This window comes from Erinaceus europaeus, chromosome 3 (genome assembly GCF_950295315.1).
Source record: "Erinaceus europaeus chromosome 3, mEriEur2.1, whole genome shotgun sequence".
Taxonomy (NCBI): domain Eukaryota; kingdom Metazoa; phylum Chordata; class Mammalia; order Eulipotyphla; family Erinaceidae; genus Erinaceus; species Erinaceus europaeus.
In genome coordinates this window covers 32,074,623-32,098,819 of record NC_080164.1, presented here as the reverse complement: position 1 = coordinate 32,098,819, position 24,197 = coordinate 32,074,623, and the positions used below count along the sequence as shown (strand labels likewise).

Genomic DNA, 24,197 nt, shown 5'->3' with positions numbered 1-24,197 from the left:
TCAGTGTAGGCATAGGGGACCAGATTGGGTGACGAGACGTCAAGCGTTGAACAGGGTGGGCGAAGATATCCGCGTATATTGGCAGGTCCGGTTGAGCGTAGACGTGGGAAATGATCTTAGATGATGCCGCATCCCGACGAATATCTGGCGGGGCGATGTTGCTAAGAACTGGCAGCCATGGAACTGGGGTGGAACGGATGGTTCCAGAAATTATCCTCATGGAGGAATATAACTTGGAATCGACCAAGTGGACATGGGGGCTACAGAACCATACTGGGGCACAGTATTCTGCAGTGGAATAGCATAATGCCAGAGATGATGATCATAGTGTGGAAGCGCTCGCGCACCATGAGGAGCTGGCCAGTCTTGCAATGATGTTATTCCTCGCGCCCACCTTTGCTGCAGTTTTTATGAGATGTTTGTGAAATGACAGAGTGCGATCGAGAGTAACGCCAAGATAGACTGGCTGGGCTTCATGCCGGATTCTCGTATCGCCAAGCTGCACATTAAGCTCATGCGAGGCCGAGGCATGGTGTAGATGGAAAAGAGATGATACTGTTTTTGCAGTGCTAGGGATTAGTCGCCATTTTTTACAGTAATCAGATATCAGAGACATGTCTTTCGTGAGTGTTTCCTCGAGGATGTCGAACTTGGATGCCTGAGTTGCACAGCAGATGTCATCGGCGTAGATGAACTTCCTTGAAGAAGTTTCTGGGAGGTCATTGATGTAAATATTAAATAGCATAGGAGCCAGAACAGAGCCCTGGGGGAGGCCACTTGAGACAAATCTCCATCTGCTAGACTTGTCACCCAAATGTACCCGGAATCTTCTGTTTTGGAGAAGAAACGATATAGTGTTGGCCACCCATGGAGGCAGGCATCTTGAGATCTTGACTAGGAGACCACGATGCCAGACCGTGTCATAGGCTGCTGTGAGATCAACAAAGACAGCACCCGTCTTTAAATTCTTCTGGAATCTATTTTCAGTGTAAGTTGAGAGGGCCAGGGCTTGTTCGCAGGTAGATCTTCCTGGGCGGAAACCAGCTTGGGCGGGTGATAGGAATTTCTCTGTAAGATGAGAAATACGTGACAGAAGCAGCCTCTCAAGGAGTTTGTAACACACGGAGAGGAGAGAAATTGGTCTATAGCTGGTGGCCAGTGTTGGGTCTTTCTTTGGTTTCAAAACCGCTATAATCTTCGTACGACGCCAAACTTTGGGCATAGACTCAGATTCCAAGATGTGGGACAGGAATGAAGCGAGCCACTTCTTTGCCGCGGGACCCAGGTTAAGAATGAGTTCTGGGGTGATGTTATCATAGCCAGCAGCTGTTCCCAGTTTAACCCTCTTCAAAGCGTCTTCCAGTTCAGGCAGTGTAAAGGGAGAGAGTTTTGGAGATGGACAAGATAACCGGAAGTGGGATGACCACTCATGGGAAATTTCTCTTTTCCAGACTGGGTCGATCTTAGCACGTCCAACTTGAGTTAGGTGACTGGCCACTGAGTTTGGAGATACGGGAGGATGGGAGACGGGAGGGGGTTGACTACCTGCTCCCAGTCTGTGAAGAAGCCTTCCTACTTGAGTGGGTGAAGTTCAGACTTTCCGTGAGTTGTTACCAGCGGGCTTGGTGTGCTGCATCCAGGGAGGCAATGAGATGGTCAGCCACATCTGGGTTGCCCGACTCATCATACTGCTTTAGTAGTTGCTCGCATTCAGCATCAAGACAAAGAACAATTTAAAGGTTTAAATATATCACTTATATTTGGAGTGTATATCTGCTTTGTTGAGATTTTAAAATCAATTGAAGACCCAGAATCTGGGAAATCTTATTGCCATTTTTACTGCCATATTTCAGTGTGTTACATAGGTCAGAATTACTGTTTTGGATATTTTAAACTTACATCTTCAGTGGTACTTTGAAAATGTGAAAGTTGTATATTCCCTGATGTACTCCAAAATCTTGAATTTAAATAGGGGAATAGAAGAAATACCAGGCATTACTAAAGCATAACTGATTCAGTCTTATGGTTTATGAAAAGGGTCTAGCTCATATGACTACTACTGGATAAGAGAAAGGGTGGTAGTATTTTCTGACCTATGTTTATTTTAATAGTATTTCTCACCTAACTCTTCTTGAGAATAACAAGTAAAATTAAATACACTAACATGCAGAGAGGTACTTACTATCATATCATATCTATTTAAGTGCCTTCTTGGAGATAGTATTATAAAGAACTGGAGTAGAGAAATTTCATTTCTCACAAACTGTTTGGTAGAAGAAGTATATTATTATTATACATATAATATTACTTAATAATACTGAAAAAATCAGAAACAGCCTAAATATCCAATAAGAAGGTGATAGTTAAGTACATAATGGTTTATATATGTACTTAGTATATCATTATGCAGCTTTTAAAATGGTATCTGTAAAGAATTCAGAAAGCTTGGGAAATGTTTATGTCATGATAAAAACTGAAGTAAATTAAATTATAAAAGTTTATGTAGCATAATCACAGCTACAAAAGATGGAAACATTAAGATATTAGAAATACAATCAAATCTTAGTGCTATTTCTGTTTTGATAATATGTTTTTTCTTCTGCATTTATATATTTTCCTAATGTCTACTTAGTAGTGGGGCCAGAGAGCAGTAAACAAAATAGATTTACAAATTAAGGTATGGTAGATCCAAAAAGGATGACAGAGGACCTGGTGGGGGTTGTATTGTTATGTGGAAAACTGGGAAATATTATGCATGTACAAACTATTGTATTTACTGTCAAATGTAAAACATTAATTCCCCAATAAAGAAATTTAAAAAAAAAACACAAATTAAGGTATGGTGAGTGTTTTAGTATATTCATTACATGATTTCTAAGTTCTTTCAGAATTCTTGCAGTTTTTGTCTTTGTATGTTACCATCAGTTTTATTGTGCTGTTTAAAAAAAATAAAAGCAATCTGAAAACTAAAAATGGTATTAAGCATGCTGGATTAACAGATGCCCCTCCTTAGAGCCATACTTGTGATCATGTTGTCTCTGGAACCAAGGTAGAAAGGTTTCAGGCAAGCATATTACACAATCTTACTGAGTAAGCACTATTTCTTTGATGACTTTGAATAAGCTTCAAAAACACATTTTCTACCTTTGTTGCTCCTACTGGAACTGGCAGACTTACTAGAGAGAATTTTTGGCAGCTTTCACAGTAACATATAATTTGTGAAGAAGTGTGGTATTTCATAGTGTCTTTAACTACATTATTTCATTTGTGAAGGTGAGAAGGACAGATGAGTATTCTTATTTGCATAGAGAAACTCAGTGGCACCTAGATGGGAAGTAGCAGAGTATGTACTTAAACCCAAGCAACTTGTTCTAGGGCTACAGTTCTTTCCATGTTATGTTCAACTGTACTTATTTCATTTCTCATATACTTTCTAATTTAGAATATCATATTTCTATTTTATTTTTATTACTCTATTTTTGGCATAAGAGAAGCAGTTTAAGATACTAATTTTAGATGAAGTCAGGCATGTTCAGGGTAATATGGCTGTTGACAAGATACTAATTTTAAAAGAAATGGAGTCAACATTTTCCACTCTCTATAGTAATAATAATATTTTATATATTTTTTGTTATCTGAAGAGACTACAAACTTTATAGCCCAATATAGATAATACATAAAATTTTGGAGACTGTATCTTAAAATTAATTTCCTCAGTGTTTTCAGTGTATGTAGTTGGAGGGAAAATTCTATTACTCATTTTCTGTATCCCTCCTTGGTAAATGTTCGATTGCTTAATTTTGAGTCCTGATCTTTCTCTACCAAAGTAGAATTCATGAGTAAATTAAGATGAAATCTTTATGCTGAAATTATGTTGGCAGCAATAAATTTTTATCACACAAAGCTCTGCGTGATCTCGCCTCACGTATCTCTTCAAAATAAAAAAATGTGTGTTGTTAGGGGAAACACAGTGTAGTACTTGGAATGGATTTATTGTAGTCCACCCGAGAAAAGGACTCTGGGGGGAGGAGCCTTTCAGGGTCACCCTCTGGGGGTTGTGGTGGGGAATAGTCTTTAGGTGGTGGGAGCGGTGTGAAACTGTACTCTTATTAACTTAAGAGTCTTATAAATCACTGTAATTCAATAAGCCAGGGGAAAATACATTTGACTATTTAAAGTTCTATAACTTTCTACATTTTAATCTGTGTATATATTTCTTTAATTTAAGCATTTAATGTATCAAATTTGTAAACTGAATTCAGAACTTGGGCTTAAATTGTTTAAGCAGTTATATAAAAACTTAAGTTTTTAAAAAGTGTATGTTTTAAGATAAAGCTGGTCTTACAAAAATACACATTCATATGATATAATTAGCCAAAGAAGTTAATTCACATTTTCTTCATTTATTATTCAACAGATGAAATGCACAATTTAACCTGCCAAGTGGTTAAAATGACTGGAATAGGAGAAGCGGATTTTCTCACATTTGATCCTATAGCTAAAAAGGCAAAAACTGTTAAATACGATGTGCAAGCTATAGCTATCATTATAGTAGTATTGAAACTGCTGTTTTTATTGAACGACAATTTGGAATGGTAAGTCTAGATAAATTTTACTAGAAAAAAAATGTTTTATTATATCTAATTATTCAGAGTGAAAGAATCCATCCATAAGTTATCTCAGCAGAAACTGGATTCATCCATTCATTATAGAACATTGATTAGTAGTAACAGTTATTTCTCACATATTATTTTGATTCAGCCTATCTGAGACTCTTCATTTACCTTAGTAAGTTGTATTATGTTTTTAAATGAAACATGATGCATAGTGATTGTAGAATTTTGAATCATCATAAATAAATCCTAAGGAATTACTTAACACTTTATTTGTGTGCTTTTAGATGCTTGGCATAGTCTCTTAGACACTATTTTGGAAAATCAAGGATCTTAAAATTATACCTCTCTTAAATATAACAATGATTAGCAGTTATCTATAATATTTTCTCTGCTTCAATAATTGCTTCTTCATTAAAATTTGGCATTAATTTCAAGTATTTTGTACTTTTTTCCAGAAGAATTAAAAATTTAACTGTCTTCAAATAACTAAATAAACTGACTTTCTTTTTTAAAAATATTTATTTCCTTTTGTTGCCCTTGTTGTTTTTATTGTTGTAGTTATTATTTATTGTTGTTATTGGATAGGACTGAGAAAATGGAGAGAGGAGGGGAAGACAGAGAGGGAGAGAGAAAGATAGACACCTGCAGACCTTCACCACCTGTGAAGCGACTCCCCTGCAGGTGGGGAGCCGGGGGCTTGAACCGGGATCCTCACGCAGGTCCTTGCACTTTGTGCCACGTGCACTTAACCTGCTATGCTACTGCCCAACTCCCTAAACTGACTTTCTTGTTGATGTTTCCAGGTCTTTGTCTGATATTGCTGAGAAATATAATGAAAAGAACAAAAAAGGTACTTAATTTTTTAATCAATCAAATGCAAAGCTATTGTAAATGATGTATCAAAACATTTAATAGTAAAACCTAATCATAATAGTAGGAAATTTTGAAAAATATATACATACATACACACACACATATACAAATTGTATATACAAATTGTACCTTGTACCAGAACTATTTATTTTTTAAAGATTTTTTAAATATTTATTTATTCCCTTTTGTTGCCCTTGTTGTTTTATTGTTGTAATTATTATTGTTGTTGTTACTGATGTTGTCATTGTTGGATAGGACAGAGAAATGGAGAGAGGAGGGGGAGAGAAAGAAAGATACCTGCAGACCTGCTTTACCACTTTTGAAGCGACTGCCCTGCAGGTGGGGAGCCAGGGGTTCAAACCTGTATCCTTACACTGGTCCTTGTGCTTTGTGCCGCGTGCGTTTACCCCGCTGCACTACCGCCCGACTCCCCAGAACTATTCTTAACTTTTTAATTATTTATTTGTTTTATTTCCACCAAGGTTATCACTGGTGCAAATTCACCTCTCCTGGTGACTTGCTCTCTTCCTTTCCTTTCCTTTCCTTTCCTTTCCTTTCCTTTCCTTTCCTTTCCTTTCCTTTCCTTTCCTTTCCTTTCCTCTTTCTTTCTTTCTTTCTTTCTTTCTCTCTCTCTCTCTCTCTCTTTTTTTCTTTCTTTCTCTCTCTCTCTCTCTCTTTCTTCCTCTCTTCCTTTCTTCTTTCCTTCCTTCTTTCTTCAGAAAAAGGTAAATTGAGAGGGAAGGGGAAGATAGAGACACCGGCAACACTGTTTCTCTGCTCAAGATGCTTCTCCCCCCTGCAGGTGGGAAGCAGAAGCTTGAGCCCTGGATCTTGTGCATGGTTATGTGTGTGATCTAGTAGGCATGCCACCTCCTGACCCCACTGGGATTAATTTTTCGAATAATTATCTAATGATATCTTTAGACATAGTCATTTCCTGCTATGTGTAAAAATAAGGTTGTGGGTTTTCTTGGGTTTTTGTTTTGTTGTCTTTTTAATAAGCTGGGTCCTTGTGCTTAGGCAATTTCACAGCTCCAGAGCTACTTTATATTAGCATCGTCATTGCTATTATTATCATTATTGCTCAGATAGAGGGAACACACCAAAGTACCAGAGTGGCTTCTGATGCCATGGTATTTCCATGAGGTACTGGGACTTGAGCTTGGGTCACATCGTGGCACCCTACCCAGACATCCATCCCTGTGCCCACAGCCAACTTTATTTGCAGCTTTTCTTTCCTAGCCACACTAGTCCATAGACTTACTGAGAGTTTTCTGGCTTTACCATCTATTTTCATGCCTTCAATCTTTGTTCACAGTAGTTCTTCTATATTTGAAATGCTTTTTCCTACTTATCCCCAAACTTGGCAAACCTTGTCTTCATTCTTCAAGGTGCAACATAAATACCGTTATTTTTTGGTCTCTTCACGCTCATCTCCTATCTCATCTTTTCCCAGATCAGTGCCACAACGACTCTTGTCCAAACATTCACTAGATTTTTTTTTTAATATTTATTTATTTTATTCCCTTTTGTTGCCCTTGTTGTTTTATTTTTGTAGTTATTATTGTTGTCGTTGTTGGATAGGACAGAGAGAAATGGAGAGAGGAGGGGAAGACAGAGAGGGGTAGAGAAAGATAAGACACCTGTGGACCTGCTTCACCGCCTGTGAAGCAACTCCCCTGCAGGTGGGGAGCCAGGGCTTGAACCAGGATCCTTCCTCCAGTCCTTGTACTTTGTGCCACCTGTGCTTAACCCACTGCACTACAGCCCAACTCCCATTGACTAGATTTTTAAAATTTAGCACACTGAATTATAATCACTAAACTAAGTATATCTAGCCCAGTGAAATTGTCAGTATTTGAAAAGTGCTTAGAAGACTATCTGGCAAATAGAACACAAGTGATGGATAGACAGGAATATAAATTGTGAACCTCTAAAAGCTAGGACCTTTCTTACTTTTAGTATATATCCTAACATCGTGACTTTTCAGCACCAACTCAGTGCAGTTTGATAAATACACAGATTCTTACTTTCATTTTCAGAAACTGAAGATTTTCCTCAAGATTTATATTCTTTTTTTTTCTTCATTTTATTGAAGTGTGGTTGTCTAAGATTGTATGATAGTTAAATCGTACACTGTAATGATTTGATACACATATATATTGTGGAAGTATTCCCCCCTTATCATGAACACATCTGTCACCTCACATGGTTATCTATTTTTTTGGAGGGGGGATGAGATATCTAAGTTCAGCTAGCAAATATGAACTATGTGATGGACTTTGTTAGTATTTAATTAATTAATTAATTAATTATTGGATAGAGACAGTGTGACCTCTATTTCCCCCTCCCTTCTCAGTTTTTCTCTGTCTTATTAAATCAAGTGGGGGGGGGGGGGAGTTGGCTGCCAGGATCAGTGGATTTGTAGTGCCAGCACCAAGCTACAGCAATAACCATGGAGGCAAAAAAAAAAGAGGTTGAAAAGTAGTTGTTAGGGCTGTTAGGTGGCACATCTGGTTGAGTGCATGTTACAGTGTACAAGGACCGAAGTTCGAGCCCCCAGCCCCTACTTGCAGGGGGAAAGCTTTGTGAGTGGTGAAGTAGTACTGCAGGTGTCTCTTTGTCTTTCCCTACCTTCTCAATTCCTGACTATCTCTATCCAATAAATAAATAAATAAATATAATGATAATAATGAAGAAAAGTAGGTCTTAGAGGCTGCAGTGTGAGGGAGACAGAGAAGGGCTGTTAAAAAGCATATATTTTTAGTCGAATGAATAAAACCTGAGGATCTACTGTAAAATACAGTGACTATACTTAGTAATAATCTATCATAGGAGCCATGCAGTGGCGCACACATGATTTGATAGGACAGAGAAAAACTGAGAAGAGAAGGGGGAAATAGAGGAGGACAGAGGAAAAATAGACACCTGCAGACCTTCACTGCTTGTGAAGTGTCCTCACTGCAGGTGGGTACTTGGGGTTCTAACCCAGGTCCTTGCACATAGTACTATGTGCACTTTACCCAGTGTACCATTGCCAGGCCCCAGACTTTTCTTTGAGTTTCACTTTTGTATGTGTATTTGCGTAGGTTTCACACAGCATGTTCATTGGTTTTAGGAGACTGAACTTAAGGCTAGCAGTCATATTAAGTGTTCTCACCAAAATATGTCAAAAATAAATTAACATCTTTCTGTTTGTTGCCTAATGCTGATCCCTGCCTAGAGTGAAAGATTGAGCGAGATGTTTTCTAATGTTCCTTCTCACAAAGGGTCATAATAGACTGTCGACAGTAAGGATACACAGCATGCCCTGACGTTATCTCCCCCGTGGTCCGCAAAACCAGTCTAGTCTGTAAACAGGACAGAGATTGTTTTCTTCCTTCTCTCCTGGCTGCACACTCACCCTTACCGTTACTGATGATGAACTTGTGGCTTAGGGAAATCGTAACTTGCTTAAATTAATCAAAGAACTTTGAGTTCAATTAATCATTACAGTTTTCCTCTAAAAGCTCCTGGTACTTAGCTTTATTCTGTGACTGTATAGCTTATAAGGCTGCATTAACTAGGCATTGAAGAAGGCTATTTTCACTAGAGAATGTGTTTAAAAAATTTTTTTTTCACCCTATTATTCAGTCATCTTCCTCTTGTCAGCCCTCCTTCTAGCTTCCTCACTCTATAATCTTCTTCTATTATTATATATTTTCTCTTTTTACTCTTCCCATCTATAATATGGATTCAATAACAGTGGTAAGTGAGGTTTTGGTTTTTTTTGTCCATTTTTGTTGTCTCTGTCTTCGCTATCTTGAGCATACACATCTACTTTCCAGTGCAGTCCACTTTCTTAATACACTACATTTGAATTTGTATTAGGATTGGAGAGAACGGGAATAGGAGCTGATGAAACAAAAAAGTTGCATTCAGCTACTATAGTGTCATTTGCCATCTTCAGCAGTCATTCATTCCTTAACTTCTATGTTGTCAGACATACTGGGACATCACCTTATGGTAGGCAGTCTCCTAGATGATGAGTTGGAAAGCAGAGGTCTAGCTTTTTGGTGACAAGCAAGATATCCTTTAAAAAAATTTTTTTAATGGCGATTTCACCATTTTCTTTTTCTGTCTTTTTTTTTTTTATGGGTAGAGACAGAGAAGTTGAGAGGGAGAGGGGGAGACAGAAACAGACACAGAGAGACCCCTGCAGCCCTGCTTCACCACTTGTGAAGCTTCCCCCCTGCAGCTGGGGACCAGGGGCTGGAACCAGGTGCCCCACCGCCTGGCCCCAGCAAAATATTCTTCCAGTCTCAAAGAGATAGTAGTGAACTCTAGGAGAAACATACATTTTAAAAATAAATCTGCTTTTAGTACAATTCATTGATAGGGTCACAATATAGGTAGGAATTCTGAGAAGGGAATGGCTGGCTGTTTAGGAGTCAGACTGAAAAGGCAGTGATTCCATAATTTTCAAGGGCCATTTTATAAATGTTGAATCATGTCAATATCTAAGGATTCAAGAGAATGGTGTGTATTATTATTATCTACCTTGTCTAGTTAATAATTATGGATATCATTTCTTTCAGATAAACCATGGTTTGATTTTAGAAAATGGTACCAAGTAATGAAGAAATCTATTGATGAGAAAAAACAAAAATGGGAGGAAGCCAGAGCAAAGTATGTTATCTTCTCATTTTAAATTCACTTAGTTTTTTGTCCTGTCTTATTTCCATATGAAAGCTGAAGTTTGGGGGCCAGGGAGGTGATTTATCTGTTTTGCCTGTATGAGGTGTTCTGGGCGTGAACCCTGTACCACAGGAGAACGATGGAGACGGTGAACAGAGCTCTATGGATGGTGGAGCAGTGCTCTGTGTTATCTCCGAGCGTCTCTTTCACACTCTTAGAAGAAAATAAAATTAAAAATTGGGCTGGGGAAGTGACTTAGTGGTAGATCACATGGGTGAAATTCTGCATTTGACCTCTGGCACTACATTAAGAAAAAAAGTTGGGCCGGGGTAGATCGCATAATGGTTATGCCAATGGACTCTCATGCCTGAGGCTCTGAAGTCCCAGGTTCAGTCTTCGTACCACCACCACCCCCCTCCCCTTAAGCCAGAGCTGAGCAGTACTCTGGTTAAAAATAAATAAGTAAATAAATAATGTTGAAGTTGATCAGTGTAGAGTTGTCGGCATTGTGACATTTTTTTCCTAGAAATGTCACTGAGATTCTATCTGTTTTTTAGCAGAGCTGGGGCCTCATGTACATATGATTTCACCACTCCCAGGTCAGTGTTTTCATTCAGACAGAGAGACATCACAGTACCTGAACTCCTAGTGTCATGATACTCTCACATAGTGTTGAGTCCCACCCTAACCCTCATTACCAGGATCCCTCTTTTTTTTTTGTAACATAGAGAAGGCAGAGAAAGCATGGAAGAGACCAAAGCTTCCTTCAACGCAGTGGAGATCAGTCTCACTCCTGGGTCGTGCACATGACAAAGCAGCACACCGTCTAATTGGACCATGTTGTCAACCCCTAAGACCCCTCTTTATAGAGGGTGTTCTTTGGGCTGAGATAATATTTAGAAATCACTGCTGAGTACTGTATGGGTATAAAGGTTTTTTTTTTAAATTTTTATTTATAAAAAGGAAACATTGACAAAAACCATAGGGTAAGGGGGGAAGGGGTACAACTCCACACAATTCCCACCACCGTTCTTTGCTTTCTAGAACACCTGGATTAATCTGGAAAGTTGGATCAGTTCAAGATCTCCATTTTATAGTGTCATCTCCCTGATGCTCCCTCTGTAGACTGGGATGACTTGAGTCAGTACATGGATTATCAAGTTGTTCTGCTGAAATCCAGATCTTTCCCTCTCATTTCCAGCAGGGATAGGATTGATTCCAGGCATTAAGTAGCAAAAGACTGGCACATACTTTTCACTTTGTATGAGATAAAAGAAATCAAAAGTACTACCAATTTAATTATCAATCAATGGGCAGTTGGGTAAGGGGATTTTTACGGTGAGGAAAGCCTTACCTGTATTATATAACCCATAGCCTCTTATGGCATCCAGGAAACTTTGTAGTGGATGTTGGCTTATTCTCTCCTTTGGTGATGCTTACTTCCTCCTAGGATGTAGCCTCTGTAAATATGTTAATAGATCATTCTAAGCCGGAACTATTCCACTGAGTATCAAGACTTTTAGATCTTGCTCAAGAGAACCTTCTCGAGCATGTATTAGGTTCATTTTATCTCCATCCTCCTACTTTGTATAGGTACTTGTGGAAAAGTGAGAAGCCACTGTACTTGTCATCCTACAACAGACCAGTAGTATATAAAAGAAGAGGTAAGTTGGGGGTCGGGTGGTAGCGCAGCAGGTTAAGCGCACATAGCGCAAAGCGCAAGGACTGGTTTAAGTATCCCAGTTTGAGCCCCCGGCTTCCCACCTGCAGGGGGTTTGCTTCACAGGCGATGAAGCAGGTCTGCAGGTGTCTGTCTTTCTCTCCCCCCCCCCCATCTTCCCCTCCTCTCTCAATTTCTCTCTGTCCTATCCAACAACAACAACAATAACAACAACAAGGGCAACAAAATGGGGAAAATCGCCTCCAGAAGCAGTGGATTTGTTATTCAGTCACTGAGCCCCAGTAACAACCCTGGAGGCAATAAGTAAATAAACATATAAATAAATAAGAGGTAAGTTGCATTTTCTTTCATTAATACCAACTAACAACAGTTGTAGGAAGGCTAGATATTTTGACTTGAAAATTAAAAACACAAGTAATTTTTTTTATTTTTTTATTTATAAAAAGGAAACATTGACTAAACCATAGGATAAGAGGGGTACAACTTCACACAATTCCCACCACTAGAGAACTCTGTATCCCATCCCTACAAGTAAATTTTTAAATTTCTTTCACATATGTTCATGTACACATCCAGAGAAACATCATCCTCTGAAAGAAATCTACATAGGCATATATTGCAGGAATATCCTGCTAATCAAAACTAAGTTTAAGTTCCTAATTGTTTGGAAAATTGCTTTTAGTTTGTCTTATCATTTTTCTCCTTCTTCCTCTTTATCCTTTTCTTCTTCCCCTTCTTCTTCCTCTTCTCCTTCTCCCTTTTCTTCTTCATAAAATACACAAAAAAGAAGTAGTTGGATCCGGATGGTGGTATACCTGGTTAAGCACACATATTACAATGTGCAAGGACCCAGGATTGAGACTCCGGTCACCACCTGCAGGGGAAAAGCTTCACAAGTGGTGAATGAAGTAAGGTTGCAGGTATCTCTCTCTCCCCCTTCCACTCAATTTATGGTTGTCTCTATCCAATAAATAAAAAAAAACAACAATTTTTATAAGAGAGAGAGAGAGAATTTCTCCTTCAAAAAAGTAGTAGTTCCCCTATGCCCCCTATACTCTTAATACTAGCATAGTACATATGTGAAAATTAAAAAACCAACATCAACACACTATTATCAAGTAAAGTACAGTCGTTCTCTGCTTGGAGAACTGCTGAGCTCTGTTTTGAACCCTGAGACTCCGGAGCCTTGAGTAGCCATTATGCTATCTACCCCAGGCCCTTCTCTGTGCTTTAACATTAGTTCTTATATTACTCCCTTGCTTCCTGCTCATTTCCAGAAGTGGTGGTGAATCTACAAAAACAATTTAGCACATTGATTGATTCCACACCAGTTGCTGAAAAACAAAACCCCTCAAGTTTTCAGTTCAACTGGACTGAAGAAAACCCCAACAGAACTTGTTTTCATGGACATAGCCTCCAGGGAATCCTGAAGAAGAAAGGCCAATCACTGACAACCATGAATTCACTTTACTGGCTTAGTACACAGAAATTCTGTAAAAGGTACGTGATGCTTTTAGATCTCAGGGGATTAAAAAAAACATGATATCTTTAGTTTGTTGAGAAGTAGTATTTTGTAATGGAAAGATGTTTGTTTGTTTGTGTTGGTCATCACTGGGGCTTTAGTGCTAGATGTCAGCTTTTTCAGATAGAGACAGAAGGGGAGGAGAAGAGGGAAGACACCCCAACACCAAAGCTTCCCCCCAGTGTGGTGTGGTTGGAGCTTGAACCTGGGCCCCTCTCAAATGAGCTCTCTCTCTAACCATCACATATAATTTAAAGGAATGACTATGATGTGAGCCAGATAGGGTGACCCAAGAGATGGCACAGCGGATAAAGGGCTGAACTCTCAAGGATGAGATCTCAAGTTTGATCCCCAGCATCACATATGCTAAAGTGATACTTGGTTCTCTTCCTCCTCTTTCTCATTACTTTAAAAAAAAAAAGAGGTGGGGGAGTTGGACAGTAGCACAGCGGGTTGAGTGCACGTGGCGCGAAGTGCAAGGACCTGCATGAGGAGCCTGTTTGAGCCCCCAGCTCCCCACCTGCAGGGGAGTCGCTTCACAGACAGTGAAGCAGGTCTGCAGGTGTCTGTCTTTCTCTCCCCCTCTCTGTCTTCCCCTCCTCTCTCCATTTCTCTCTGTCCTAACAGTGACAACAATAATAACTACAACAATAAAAACAACAAGGACAACAAAAGGGAAAATAAATAAATAAAATTTAAAAAAGAAAGAAAGAGATTAAGAGTCAGATAGTTTATTTGTTGGAATTAGAAGATGGGATGGGCAGACGATAGTCGACTTAATGGAGTACACACTTTACCGTGCATGAGCACTGGGTCTGAGCCCCTGGCTGCCATGTGGGAGCACTGTGCAAAGGGAAGTTTCACAAGCTGGGAGCAGATTTGTGTTGTGCTCTTTCCTCTCTGTCTGACTACAGACAAATACACCCGTATCTTACCCTCTTATTTGAAAAAAGGAAAGGAAAAAAAAAAATGTCTGCCTAGGTTGGTAGTATCTCTCAAGTACAAAAAGTCTCAAAAACCCTGGGGGGTGAGGGTGGGAAGATGAGCTTATAATCAGGAAAGACAGAAGTATACACTTGAGCTTTGCCTCAAATCATACAATATACACCTTAAACTTGCATGCATGTTGTATATTAACTTTATGGAGGGAAAGGTTTAAATTATAAAACCTTGTCTCAGCGTACCTTTGTATTTTCACACTGTTCCCAATTCCACATTGACACAGAAGTCATCTTTAAGGCAGTTTAACAAGATAGGTAAGTGCTGATCAGTCCAGCTGTTGATCTCACAGCTCTGCACTTGCTGTCTGCCTCCTCTAGAGCTCTGCTACCCCAGTTGTAAAAACAGGACTAATACTGATTTCTCTCTCTCTCTCTTTTAATTTATTAATTTAACAACTTTGGTACTTTCTTTTCTTTAAGATTTTATTTATTGTTAATGAGAAAGATAGGAGGAGAGAAAGAGAAAGGACCAGGCACCACTCTGGTACATGTGCTACCAGGGATTGAACTTGGAACCTCATGCTTAAGAGTCCAGTGCTTTATCCACTGTGCCACCTCCTGGACCACCTGGTCTTTCTTCTCAAACTCCAGTGGACCCCCCCCCCCATCTCACTCAAAATACAGTTAAAAGACCGTGTAAAGCCCCCAGCCCCCACTATTCTCTGACCCTATGTGTACCCTCCTCCTTGGTCACTGTCCCTGTTCACACTGGTCTTCTAGCTTTTCCTTAATCTTACCAAAGGACGCCCCTCGTGCCAACTGTTGTATGTTTGTTCTTCTCTGGTTTATCCTCATGAGCTCACTTCATTCCGATTTTATTCACACTATTTTATTTGTCTGCCTCCCTGTACTAAGATGTAAGATCCTTGAGTTCAGAGACTTTATTTTATTTCATGAGAAATCCCAGATGCTAAAACCTACCACATTGTAGATATACACCAAGTATTTGCTGAATGAATGAATGAGAAATAGCGCCTGCCTCATAAGGTCTTTATGAAAATTAAGTATTTAGTCTCTGTCACATAGAAAACTACTTTAAAAAGTGGTAGCTATTCTCATTATTCTTTCAAACAAATTTGATTTTTCAAGAAGTTTCACTTCCTAAATGAATTTGTCAGTATTAAATTTTATTGCATGGATTAAAATATATACAATATAACTAAGTCTGGAGCGACTGAGTGGCAATGTCCAAAGAGCAGCAGGCACGCCAGAACTCCACCCCCAGGGGCAGCTCTGCTTCTGATGTAATAGATTCCTTTGCCTTGGTTAGTGGAATGGCTTTTTCAGATTTTAAGATTTCATTGAGAAGAGCAGAGAACTTGGTACCCCTGGCCAGTGAGGAGCACCTGCATAGACTTGTAAGTTAGGGTGTAGTGATAGGTTCTGGTGCTTTTCTGCCTGGTCTACCCGCAAAGCCTGTCCTGAATTGTGTGTTAGGAGGTTACTTACACCTTGGTGCTTTTTAATATATATATGACAGAAATTTAAACAGAAGGGTAAGCTAGAGAGGGAGAGACACACACACACCTGCAGCCTTACTTCAACACTTGTGAAACTTCCCCCCTGCAGGTAGGGACAAGGGGCTTGAACCCAAATCGTACACTGTAGTGTGTGTGCTCAGCCAGGTGTGCCACAGCCTGGCCCTACCTTTGTGCTTTCTAACTGGCACAGTAATGGATTTTTGGATATTTTTAACAGACTTAATGCTATTTTAGATATTAAAAAAACAAGGATGAAACAACTGAGTTTTGTGGAATTTGTGTGTGTGTAATTTAATAATGATTGACAAGCTTGTAAGATAACAGATACAATTCCACACAATTCATACCACCAGAGTACTGCATCCCATCCCCTATGTTGGAAGGGTTTCCCTATTCTTTTTTTTTTTTTCAGTCTTTTTAATTTTTATTTATTAATTGGATAGGGACAGAAAGAAATTGAGAGGGGAGGGAGAGAGACAAAGAGACACCTACAGCCCTTCTTCATCACTTGTGAAGCTTTCCCCCCTCAGGTGGGGATCAGGGGCTTGAACCTTGGTCCTTGCAAACTGTAGTGTGTGCACTTAACCAGGTGTGCCACTGCCTAGCCCCGGGTTCCCTATTCTTTATCCCTCTGAGAGTATGGAACAAAACTTTTTATGGGGTGCAGAAGGTGGAAGGTCTGCCTTCTTTATCTGCTTCTCTGCTGAACATGGACATTGATAGGTTGATCTATACCCCCAACCTGTTTCTTTCTTTCCTTGATGGGGTAATCCTCTGGGGAGGTTAGGTTCCAGGACGCATTGGTGAGGTTGTCTGCCCAGGGAAGTCAGGTTGGTGTCATTGTAGTATCTGCACTTGGTGGCTGAAAAGCAGTAAGATATAAAGCAGGACAAATTTTTTAATCATTAGGAACTTAAAGGTTAAGAGTAGAGCAGATGGAAGTAAGGGTTTTCATGTGGGAGGAAGCTAGGAAGTCTTATTTTAAGTATGATCAACTGAGGGGTTTTTTTCCCCTTTGCTTGGACTACAAGACTAAACTATAACACACATAGATGAGTTTCAAACTTTTCTGTATGTCCCTTAGCCCCTCATTCAAGTGGTTACTCTACTATCAGCCATGTTTGTCAGACTAAGTTGTCTGATTTCCAAATTCCTAATCTTCAAAAAGAAACAAGTACAAGAATGACTGAGAGGTGCTCTGCTGATAGGCATCTTAACAAAAACATAAATGACATCCTTTTGACAAACAATAAAGGAGCTACCATGAGAACCAGACACAGACAAAAGAACTCAAATTATAGTGGTCTTTGAAGTTCATTCATGACACACAGTTAATAACTCCACACACTACATAAGTCTGACTTTGTCTTACCAGCTGCATGGAGCATGTCCCAAAATACTCTTTGCATTTGTTTTTCCTGCTGCATTTTCAGTACTCCTTCAACAAAAATGGGCAACTTGAGGAGCCCAGGCGGTAGGTAGCTCACTGGGTTAAGCGCACATAGTACAAAGTGCAAGTGTCCAGGTTCAAGCTCCTAGCTCCCCACCTTCAGGGGGGTCACTTCGCAAATGGTAAAGCAGGTCTGCAGGTTTCTATCTTTCTCTTCCCCTCCTCTCTCAGCTTCTTTCTGTCCTATCCAACAACAACAGCAACAGTAGCAATGGGAAAAGGATGGTCACCAGAAGCATTGGATTTGTAGTGCAGGCACCGAGCCCCAGTGATAACCCTGGAGGGAAAAAAAAAGGGTGCCTTGTAATAATGTGATTGCAAAGGATAAGAAGTGTGCTGGGTGTGCTCTTTACGATAACTACTGCATAGCTCAGTTTTTAAAGCTGTTCATCCATGATTAAAATGAAATATGTTCATCCTTAAATGGTCAGTGGTGTAAAGAATTTTGTTTTGCAGAAATTAATTTTAAAGGCTCAGTTCAGAAGAAACAAGCATTGTACTGTAAGATAACTGTAAGAAGACTCTGACCCTGAGGAGTAAGCAAAGAAAGTCTGCACAACCACTTCAGATACAAAGATTATTTATCCTTATCTAAGGCAGAGCTTTTTTTTTTTTTTTTAAGATTTTATTTATTTATTTATTAATGAGAAAGATAGGGGGAGAGGGAAAGAACCAGACATCACTCTGGCACATGTGCTGCGGGGAATTGAACTCAGGCCCTCCTGCTTGAGAGTCCAAAGCCTTATCACTGCACCACCTCCCAGACCACGGCAGAGCTTATTTTAATGATGTTAAATACTCTTAATATTCCTCACATATATACAAGTGCTCCTCTATAAGTAAGCCAGCTACAGACAGCTCAGTGCAGAGACCTGTTGTACAGGATGGAATCTCTTCCCTGACTTTCCTGTCTTTCCACAGGAAGAGGGACAACTGTGATTCTTCCAGTTATATCCTACAGGAAATGAAGTTTGGGCACCCCACAGAAGAAATTGAATTTAAATTTTTCAAATGTTCTTTTCAATTTTTTTTTTTGACAATAGCCAAAAAAAAAAAAAAAATCCCTCAAATATTGTGACCTAGGAGGTGGCACAGTGAATAAAGCATTGAGCTCTCAAGCATGAGGCCCCCAAGTTCTGTTGCCATCATTGCATATGCCAGAGTTATGCTCGGTTATTCTCTCTCCCACACAAAACTTTAAAAAATTCAAATATGTCATATGTCAAGCATACTGAGACCACCAAAACATTATTATCAGGATTATTTATTTTACTTTTTTTGTGACTTTCTGGGGAATTAACTCACATAGACCTGACAGCATTACTGAACAGCCTCCTGGGGTCTTTTTTATTATTATTATTTTAATTAGAGGGAAAGGAAGGGAAAGAGTAGAGATACCACAGCACCACTCCACCATCCATATTGCTGCCATATGGTCCTGTTATTGTTTGTTTGTTTTCTTAGCAGAGCACTGCTCAGCTCTGGCTTACAGTGGTGCTGCTGAGAACTAAACCTGGCACTTTTGTAGCCTCAGGCATGAGAGTCTCTTTATATGACCATTAGGCTATCTATTCCCCCTGCTATGTGGTTCTATGGCTCAAACCCAGAGCCCCACACACGGTAAGACTCATGCTCTACCAGGTGGGATACTCTCCAGCCCCTGATTAATTATTTGTACAAATTTCCTTTTAAGAAGTGTAGTGTTTGTAAAAGGAATAGTCTCAAGGAAGTTTGTACATTGAGACCCCTCCCCCTTTTCTACATGTAAACCTGTATTGATCCACTCACATAAAGTTGCTTATATCTTCTTGCTGCGTTTATTTGCCACACGTTTAAATATCAAACAGAGCGCAGAGAATCTCACTCAGTTTATATACCATTCAGAGGAGAATAATCGAAACTAACAAATTCTACATACTGTATATTAAAAACTAAAAGAGGAAGAGCAAGAATCCAGCCTGAAAGTCTTTTTGCGGTTTATTATGCTATCTCCCTAGCCCTTTTAATGTATATCCTTATCTAATTCCTTTGGTTACTCTATGAGATAAGCATTGCTATTTTTTTCCTTTCACATCTCATAAGTGAGAAAATCCAGAATAAGTATCCATAATCGTAACTGATGAGTAGTAGAAGTCTGTCATACAAACATGAACATTATTACAGGAATTTATAGCCATGTATAGTATTAAGTAAAAATATCTAAAACCTTACATCTGGTGGTTTGTTTGTTTTTTTGACATTTTATTATGGAAAATTTCAAATAATATGCACAATTAGAGAAGATAATATAGGGGAACTCCTTGAACCCATCAGCAAAAAGCTAGGCTAGACTACTTCCCCTGTGCCCTCTACTTCTGTACTATTTGGGGACAAAAATATTTTTAAACAAAACCATAATATCATTAATCAGACATTTAATAAAACTAGTTATTTCTTATTGCCCACACAGTCAATGCTTAGACTTTCTCAGTTGTCACATAATTTTTTTTAATAACTCAGAATCCAACTAAGGTCATGACTTGCAAGTGATTGTGCTGTTCCTTAAATGTTTGAGTGCTTTCCTTTGTAAATTCTCCTTTTTTATCTCTCCCCCCACAAAAGGGAACAATTTATTTTGTTGAGTAATCCAGGTCATATGTACTATAATTTCCCATAGTCCAGACTTCACTGATTATAACCTACTGTACCATTTAACGTGTTCTTCTGCTCCCTGGATTGCACATACCTTGATATGGTTAGAGTTAAGGACTGCTAATTTGAGCTAGAGATTTGGAAATAGAGATTCGATGAGGTTGATGTTCTACTGCATTAAAATAAGTGAAACTGCTTTTGTAACTTTTTGTAACTTCTTTCTGTAGTGTGTATTGGGTGGTAAACTAGACAATCAAGTGCAGTGTCTTATTTACATAGTGGTTGGAAATTACTTTTGTTTGATTTCACAGTGTATCCAGAATTGTTGTATTTGAGTTTTTGTTTCCCTGGGGGTGTGGGGGAGGGACGACACTCACCTGGAATGAAAGATCCTCTAGGCAAGGAATCAAAAAACCTGACTCTAGGATGAGAGTATGGATCGACCTGTCAACGCCTATGTTCAGCGGGGAAGCAATTACAAAAGCCAGACCTTCAACCTTCTGTATCCCACAATGACCTTGGGTCCATACTCCCAGAGGGTTAAAGAATAGGAAAGCTATCAGGGGAGGGGTTGGTATACGAAGGTCTGGTGATGGGAATTGTGTGAATTTTGTCAATGTTTCCTTTTTATAAAAAGACAAACAAAAAAACCCTGACTCTAATACCACCTTGTATGGTGACCACAGACATTGTTTTTTTGTTTGTTTTTTTTTAAATTTAAGAGTTTTATCATTTCCCCTGAGTTTCCTTCCAGCTCAGAGCACTATTATATATATATATCTGGGGATGTTTAAGAGATGCAGGTATACATTTCTGAAAGGCCATTTAGAGATAACGTCTTTCTCTCCTTTCCTTTCTAGCCATTGTAAACATGTGACAACTTACGAAGAATCATATTTTTCTCAGAGTTACCAGTTTGTAATAAGTCTCTTCTCTTTCCTGCTAAGAATAAAAACCTCCTCTCTCCATGAAGAAGTGAGCTTAATTGAAAAGAGAATCTTCAAAGCAAAATACAATCAATCGAAAAAGAAACCTTCAAAAAAGAAAATAAGAAAAGTGAAATAGAATTTTCCCTGAGGAAATATTTTAATAGTGACAATAATTTCAAATTATGACATTCCAGAAAATGGTGGGAAATACAGTTGTATTGCATTATTATATATGCATATATATGTATACACACAAATATACATATAAATGTATCAAAATAACTTATACAATATTTATTGGAAAACAAAGTTTGAATTTGTTAATGTATGAGTTTTCTTTTGAGAAAATTAAAGTAGTAAGTTATATAAATGATATTCCTAAATTTATGTTCATTTTAAAGCTTAATGTGTTTGTTTTTTTTATAAAAAGGAAACACTAACAAAACCATAGGATAAAAGGGGTACAAGTCCACATAATTCCCACCACCAGAACCTAAAGTAGATCACTTGGGGGCCAGCAGTGGCACACCTGGCTAAGTGCACATATTACCATGTGCAAGGACCCAGGCTCAAGCCCCAGTCCTCATCTGCAGGGGGAGCTTTATGAATGGTGAAGCAAGTCTGCAGATACCTCTCTCTACCTCCCCCTCTCTTCTCAATTTCTCTCTGTCTTATCAAATAAAGGAGAGGGGGAGAGAGGAAATTAGGGAATCCTTGGATTCCCACACACAGATATGAAGGGCCTAGACCTCTAATAGATCCATCCATCTCTCCTCCACCACTGCTCACTTCATCAAGAACATCAGCACAAGCCCTCTTATGGGCTACCAGGAACTTGTCCTCCCTATAAGGTAGCAACGGTAGGGACTGCCCCACTCTCTGAAAGACATCCTGCCCTCTGGGTCATCCTCCCTGCCCCTCGGAGAACACTGGTCCTGAAATAAGTGCAGCCTGGAATGTTCCCACCTGTGACCATGAACTGTGAGCTCAGACTGACAGGACACAGGCTTCTGTGCAAAATATGAATATAAATGGGCCCTGGGTCAAGTTGATGGGGTAAGTAGATAATTTCATTCAGGAATTCTCATTTGTGGCAGCTACTCTGTCTGCCCCAATCCAACTTTCTAGTCCTATTCTCAACTCTTTGTCTCCATCTTCCCAGACAATAGTTGTCATAGGTCCCTAGGAACATACCTAAAATGAATTTCCTTGCATTTTTCCACCCTAAGATCCCTATTCTCATCTGTTCTATTCCTACTTTGTGTTTCCTGTTCATTAATCATTTTGTCCTGCTTTATATCTTAGCACCTTTCAGCCACCAAATTGCAGATGCTATCAGAATTCCAACCTGACTTCCCTGGGCAGACGACCTCCCTCACCAGTGTGTCCTGGAACCCCGCCTCTCCAGAGCCCTACCCCCTAGGGAAAGACGAACAGGCTAGGGGTATGGATCTACCTGCCCAAGACCCATGTCCAGTGGAGAAGCAGTTAGAGAAACCAGAATTCCCACCTTCTGCACCCCCAAAATAATTTTTGGTCCATATTTTCATAGAAGTCAATGATAGGGGAAGATGACCAGAGGGCTCTGAACTCCAACTCCATCAAGACCCGAAGAGAGAAGAGGAAAAAAGGAAGGACATTCAGAAGTAGTATTAGGTGTAGGTGTGACTTAGAAAGGAAGAGAAAGCAGGACCATGGGGGGGGGGGGAATGTAAAGGGGGGGCAAATATATATAAATACAGAAAGTTATAGAAATAATAATCAACCTATCTCTACAAGCTTGGGAGAACTACTGTAGTTTCCAGTGGAGGGGAGATGGGGATACAGAACTCTGGTGGTAGGAATGGTGCAGAATTATACTCCTGTTTATCTTATAATTTTGTAAGCCAATAGTAAGTCACTAAAAAATTAAAAAGGGACTCCAGATCCCCGCCCCACTGAGGAAAGATAGAGACAGGCTGGGAGGATGGATCGACCTGCCAACACCAATGTTCATCAGAGAAGCAATTACAGAAGCCAGACATTCCACCTGCTGCATCCCATATTGGCCCTGGGTCCATGTTCTCGGGGATAAAGAAAAGGAAAGCTTCCAATGGAGGGGATGGGATACGGAACTCTGGTGGTGGGAATTGTGCCCGTCTTACCCTACAGTGTTGTGATCATTATTAAATAAATTAAAAAGGAAAAAATGGCCGGGTGCTGGGCAGTAGCACAGCGGGTTAAGCGCACATGGCACAAAGCGTACCAACCTGCTTAAGGATCCGGGTTTGAGTCCCGGGCTTCCCACCTGCAGGGCGTCACTTCACAGGCGGTGAAGCAGGTCTACAGGTGTCTATCTCTCCCCCATTCTGTCTTCCCCTCCTCTCTCAAATTCTCTCTGTCCTATCCAGAAACAATGACATTAATAATGACAACAAAGATAAAGAAGGGCAACAAAAGGGAAGAATAGCCTTCAGAGCAGTGGGTTCGTAGTGCAGGTACCAATCCCCAGCAATAACCCTGGAGACAAAAAAAAAGGGGGGTGGGGAATGGCCACTGAGAGTAGGATTTGTCTTATAGGCACTGAGCCTTGGTGAAAACAAAGATAAATAAATCACTTAACTTTATGCTGCAATGTAAATTCCAGGTGGATCAAAACATTAATGTATATGTCTGTATATTTAAATATTAAAAAACTAGGAAAAAACAAGTCTTACTGTTTTTATCTTACTGCTTTTATCTTACAGTTTTTATTTTACTTTGGCTAGAGACAGAAAAGTTGAGAGGAAAAGAGGAGATAAGGAGGGAGAAGGCTTGCACTGCTTGTGAAGTTCCCGTCTGCAGATGGGCACCAGTGGCCTGAACTCAGGTTCTTGCACATTGTCATGTGTGCACTCAGCCAGGTGCACCACAACTTTGAATATTTTACTGATCTTGAAATGGGAAGGACTTTCTAAGCAGGAAACCAGGATGTCCCAAATGGCCTATCCAGAAGCCAAAAGGAGAAAAATCTTGATAATGTGACAAAATCAAAGGAAAATGACAAAATTCGGGGGGGGAGATTACTTGTAGCACACAGTGGAAAAAGCAATAATCTATTATTATTATTATTTATTCATGAGAAAGACAGAGAGAAGCAGACATCACTCTGGTACATGTGTTGCCGGGGATTGAACTCGAGACCTCATAGTTGAGAATCCAACACTTTTACCACTGTTCCACCTCCAAGACCACTGCAATAATTTCTTTAATGCATCAGTAGCTTTTGATAAGCAATAGGAAAAAGACAAGCTGAGCAAAGCATAGGAAAAGATAGCTTTCTGGATAAAAGAAATACAAGTGTCAAGACATCTATTC

At 39.5% G+C, this 24,197-nt stretch overlaps 1 protein-coding gene across 2 annotated transcripts in view; it reads left to right on the top strand.

The window, feature by feature from the left end:
* Positions 1–22,561, top strand: part of TAF1B (TATA-box binding protein associated factor, RNA polymerase I subunit B) — a 60,704-nt gene extending 38,143 nt beyond the window's left edge. For both annotated transcript variants that reach the window (XM_060186999.1, XM_060186998.1), the window contains exons 10-15: positions 4,418–4,595; positions 5,420–5,466; positions 10,067–10,157; positions 11,760–11,830; positions 13,125–13,347; positions 20,793–22,561. In XM_060186999.1, the coding sequence (XP_060042982.1) occupies positions 4,418–4,595; positions 5,420–5,466; positions 10,067–10,157; positions 11,760–11,830; positions 13,125–13,347; positions 20,793–20,997 (815 nt within the window). In that variant the 3' untranslated portion in view covers positions 20,998–22,561. The remainder of the gene's footprint in view (positions 1–4,417; positions 4,596–5,419; positions 5,467–10,066; positions 10,158–11,759; positions 11,831–13,124; positions 13,348–20,792) is intronic.
* The last annotated feature ends 1,636 nt before the right edge of the window (positions 22,562–24,197 follow it).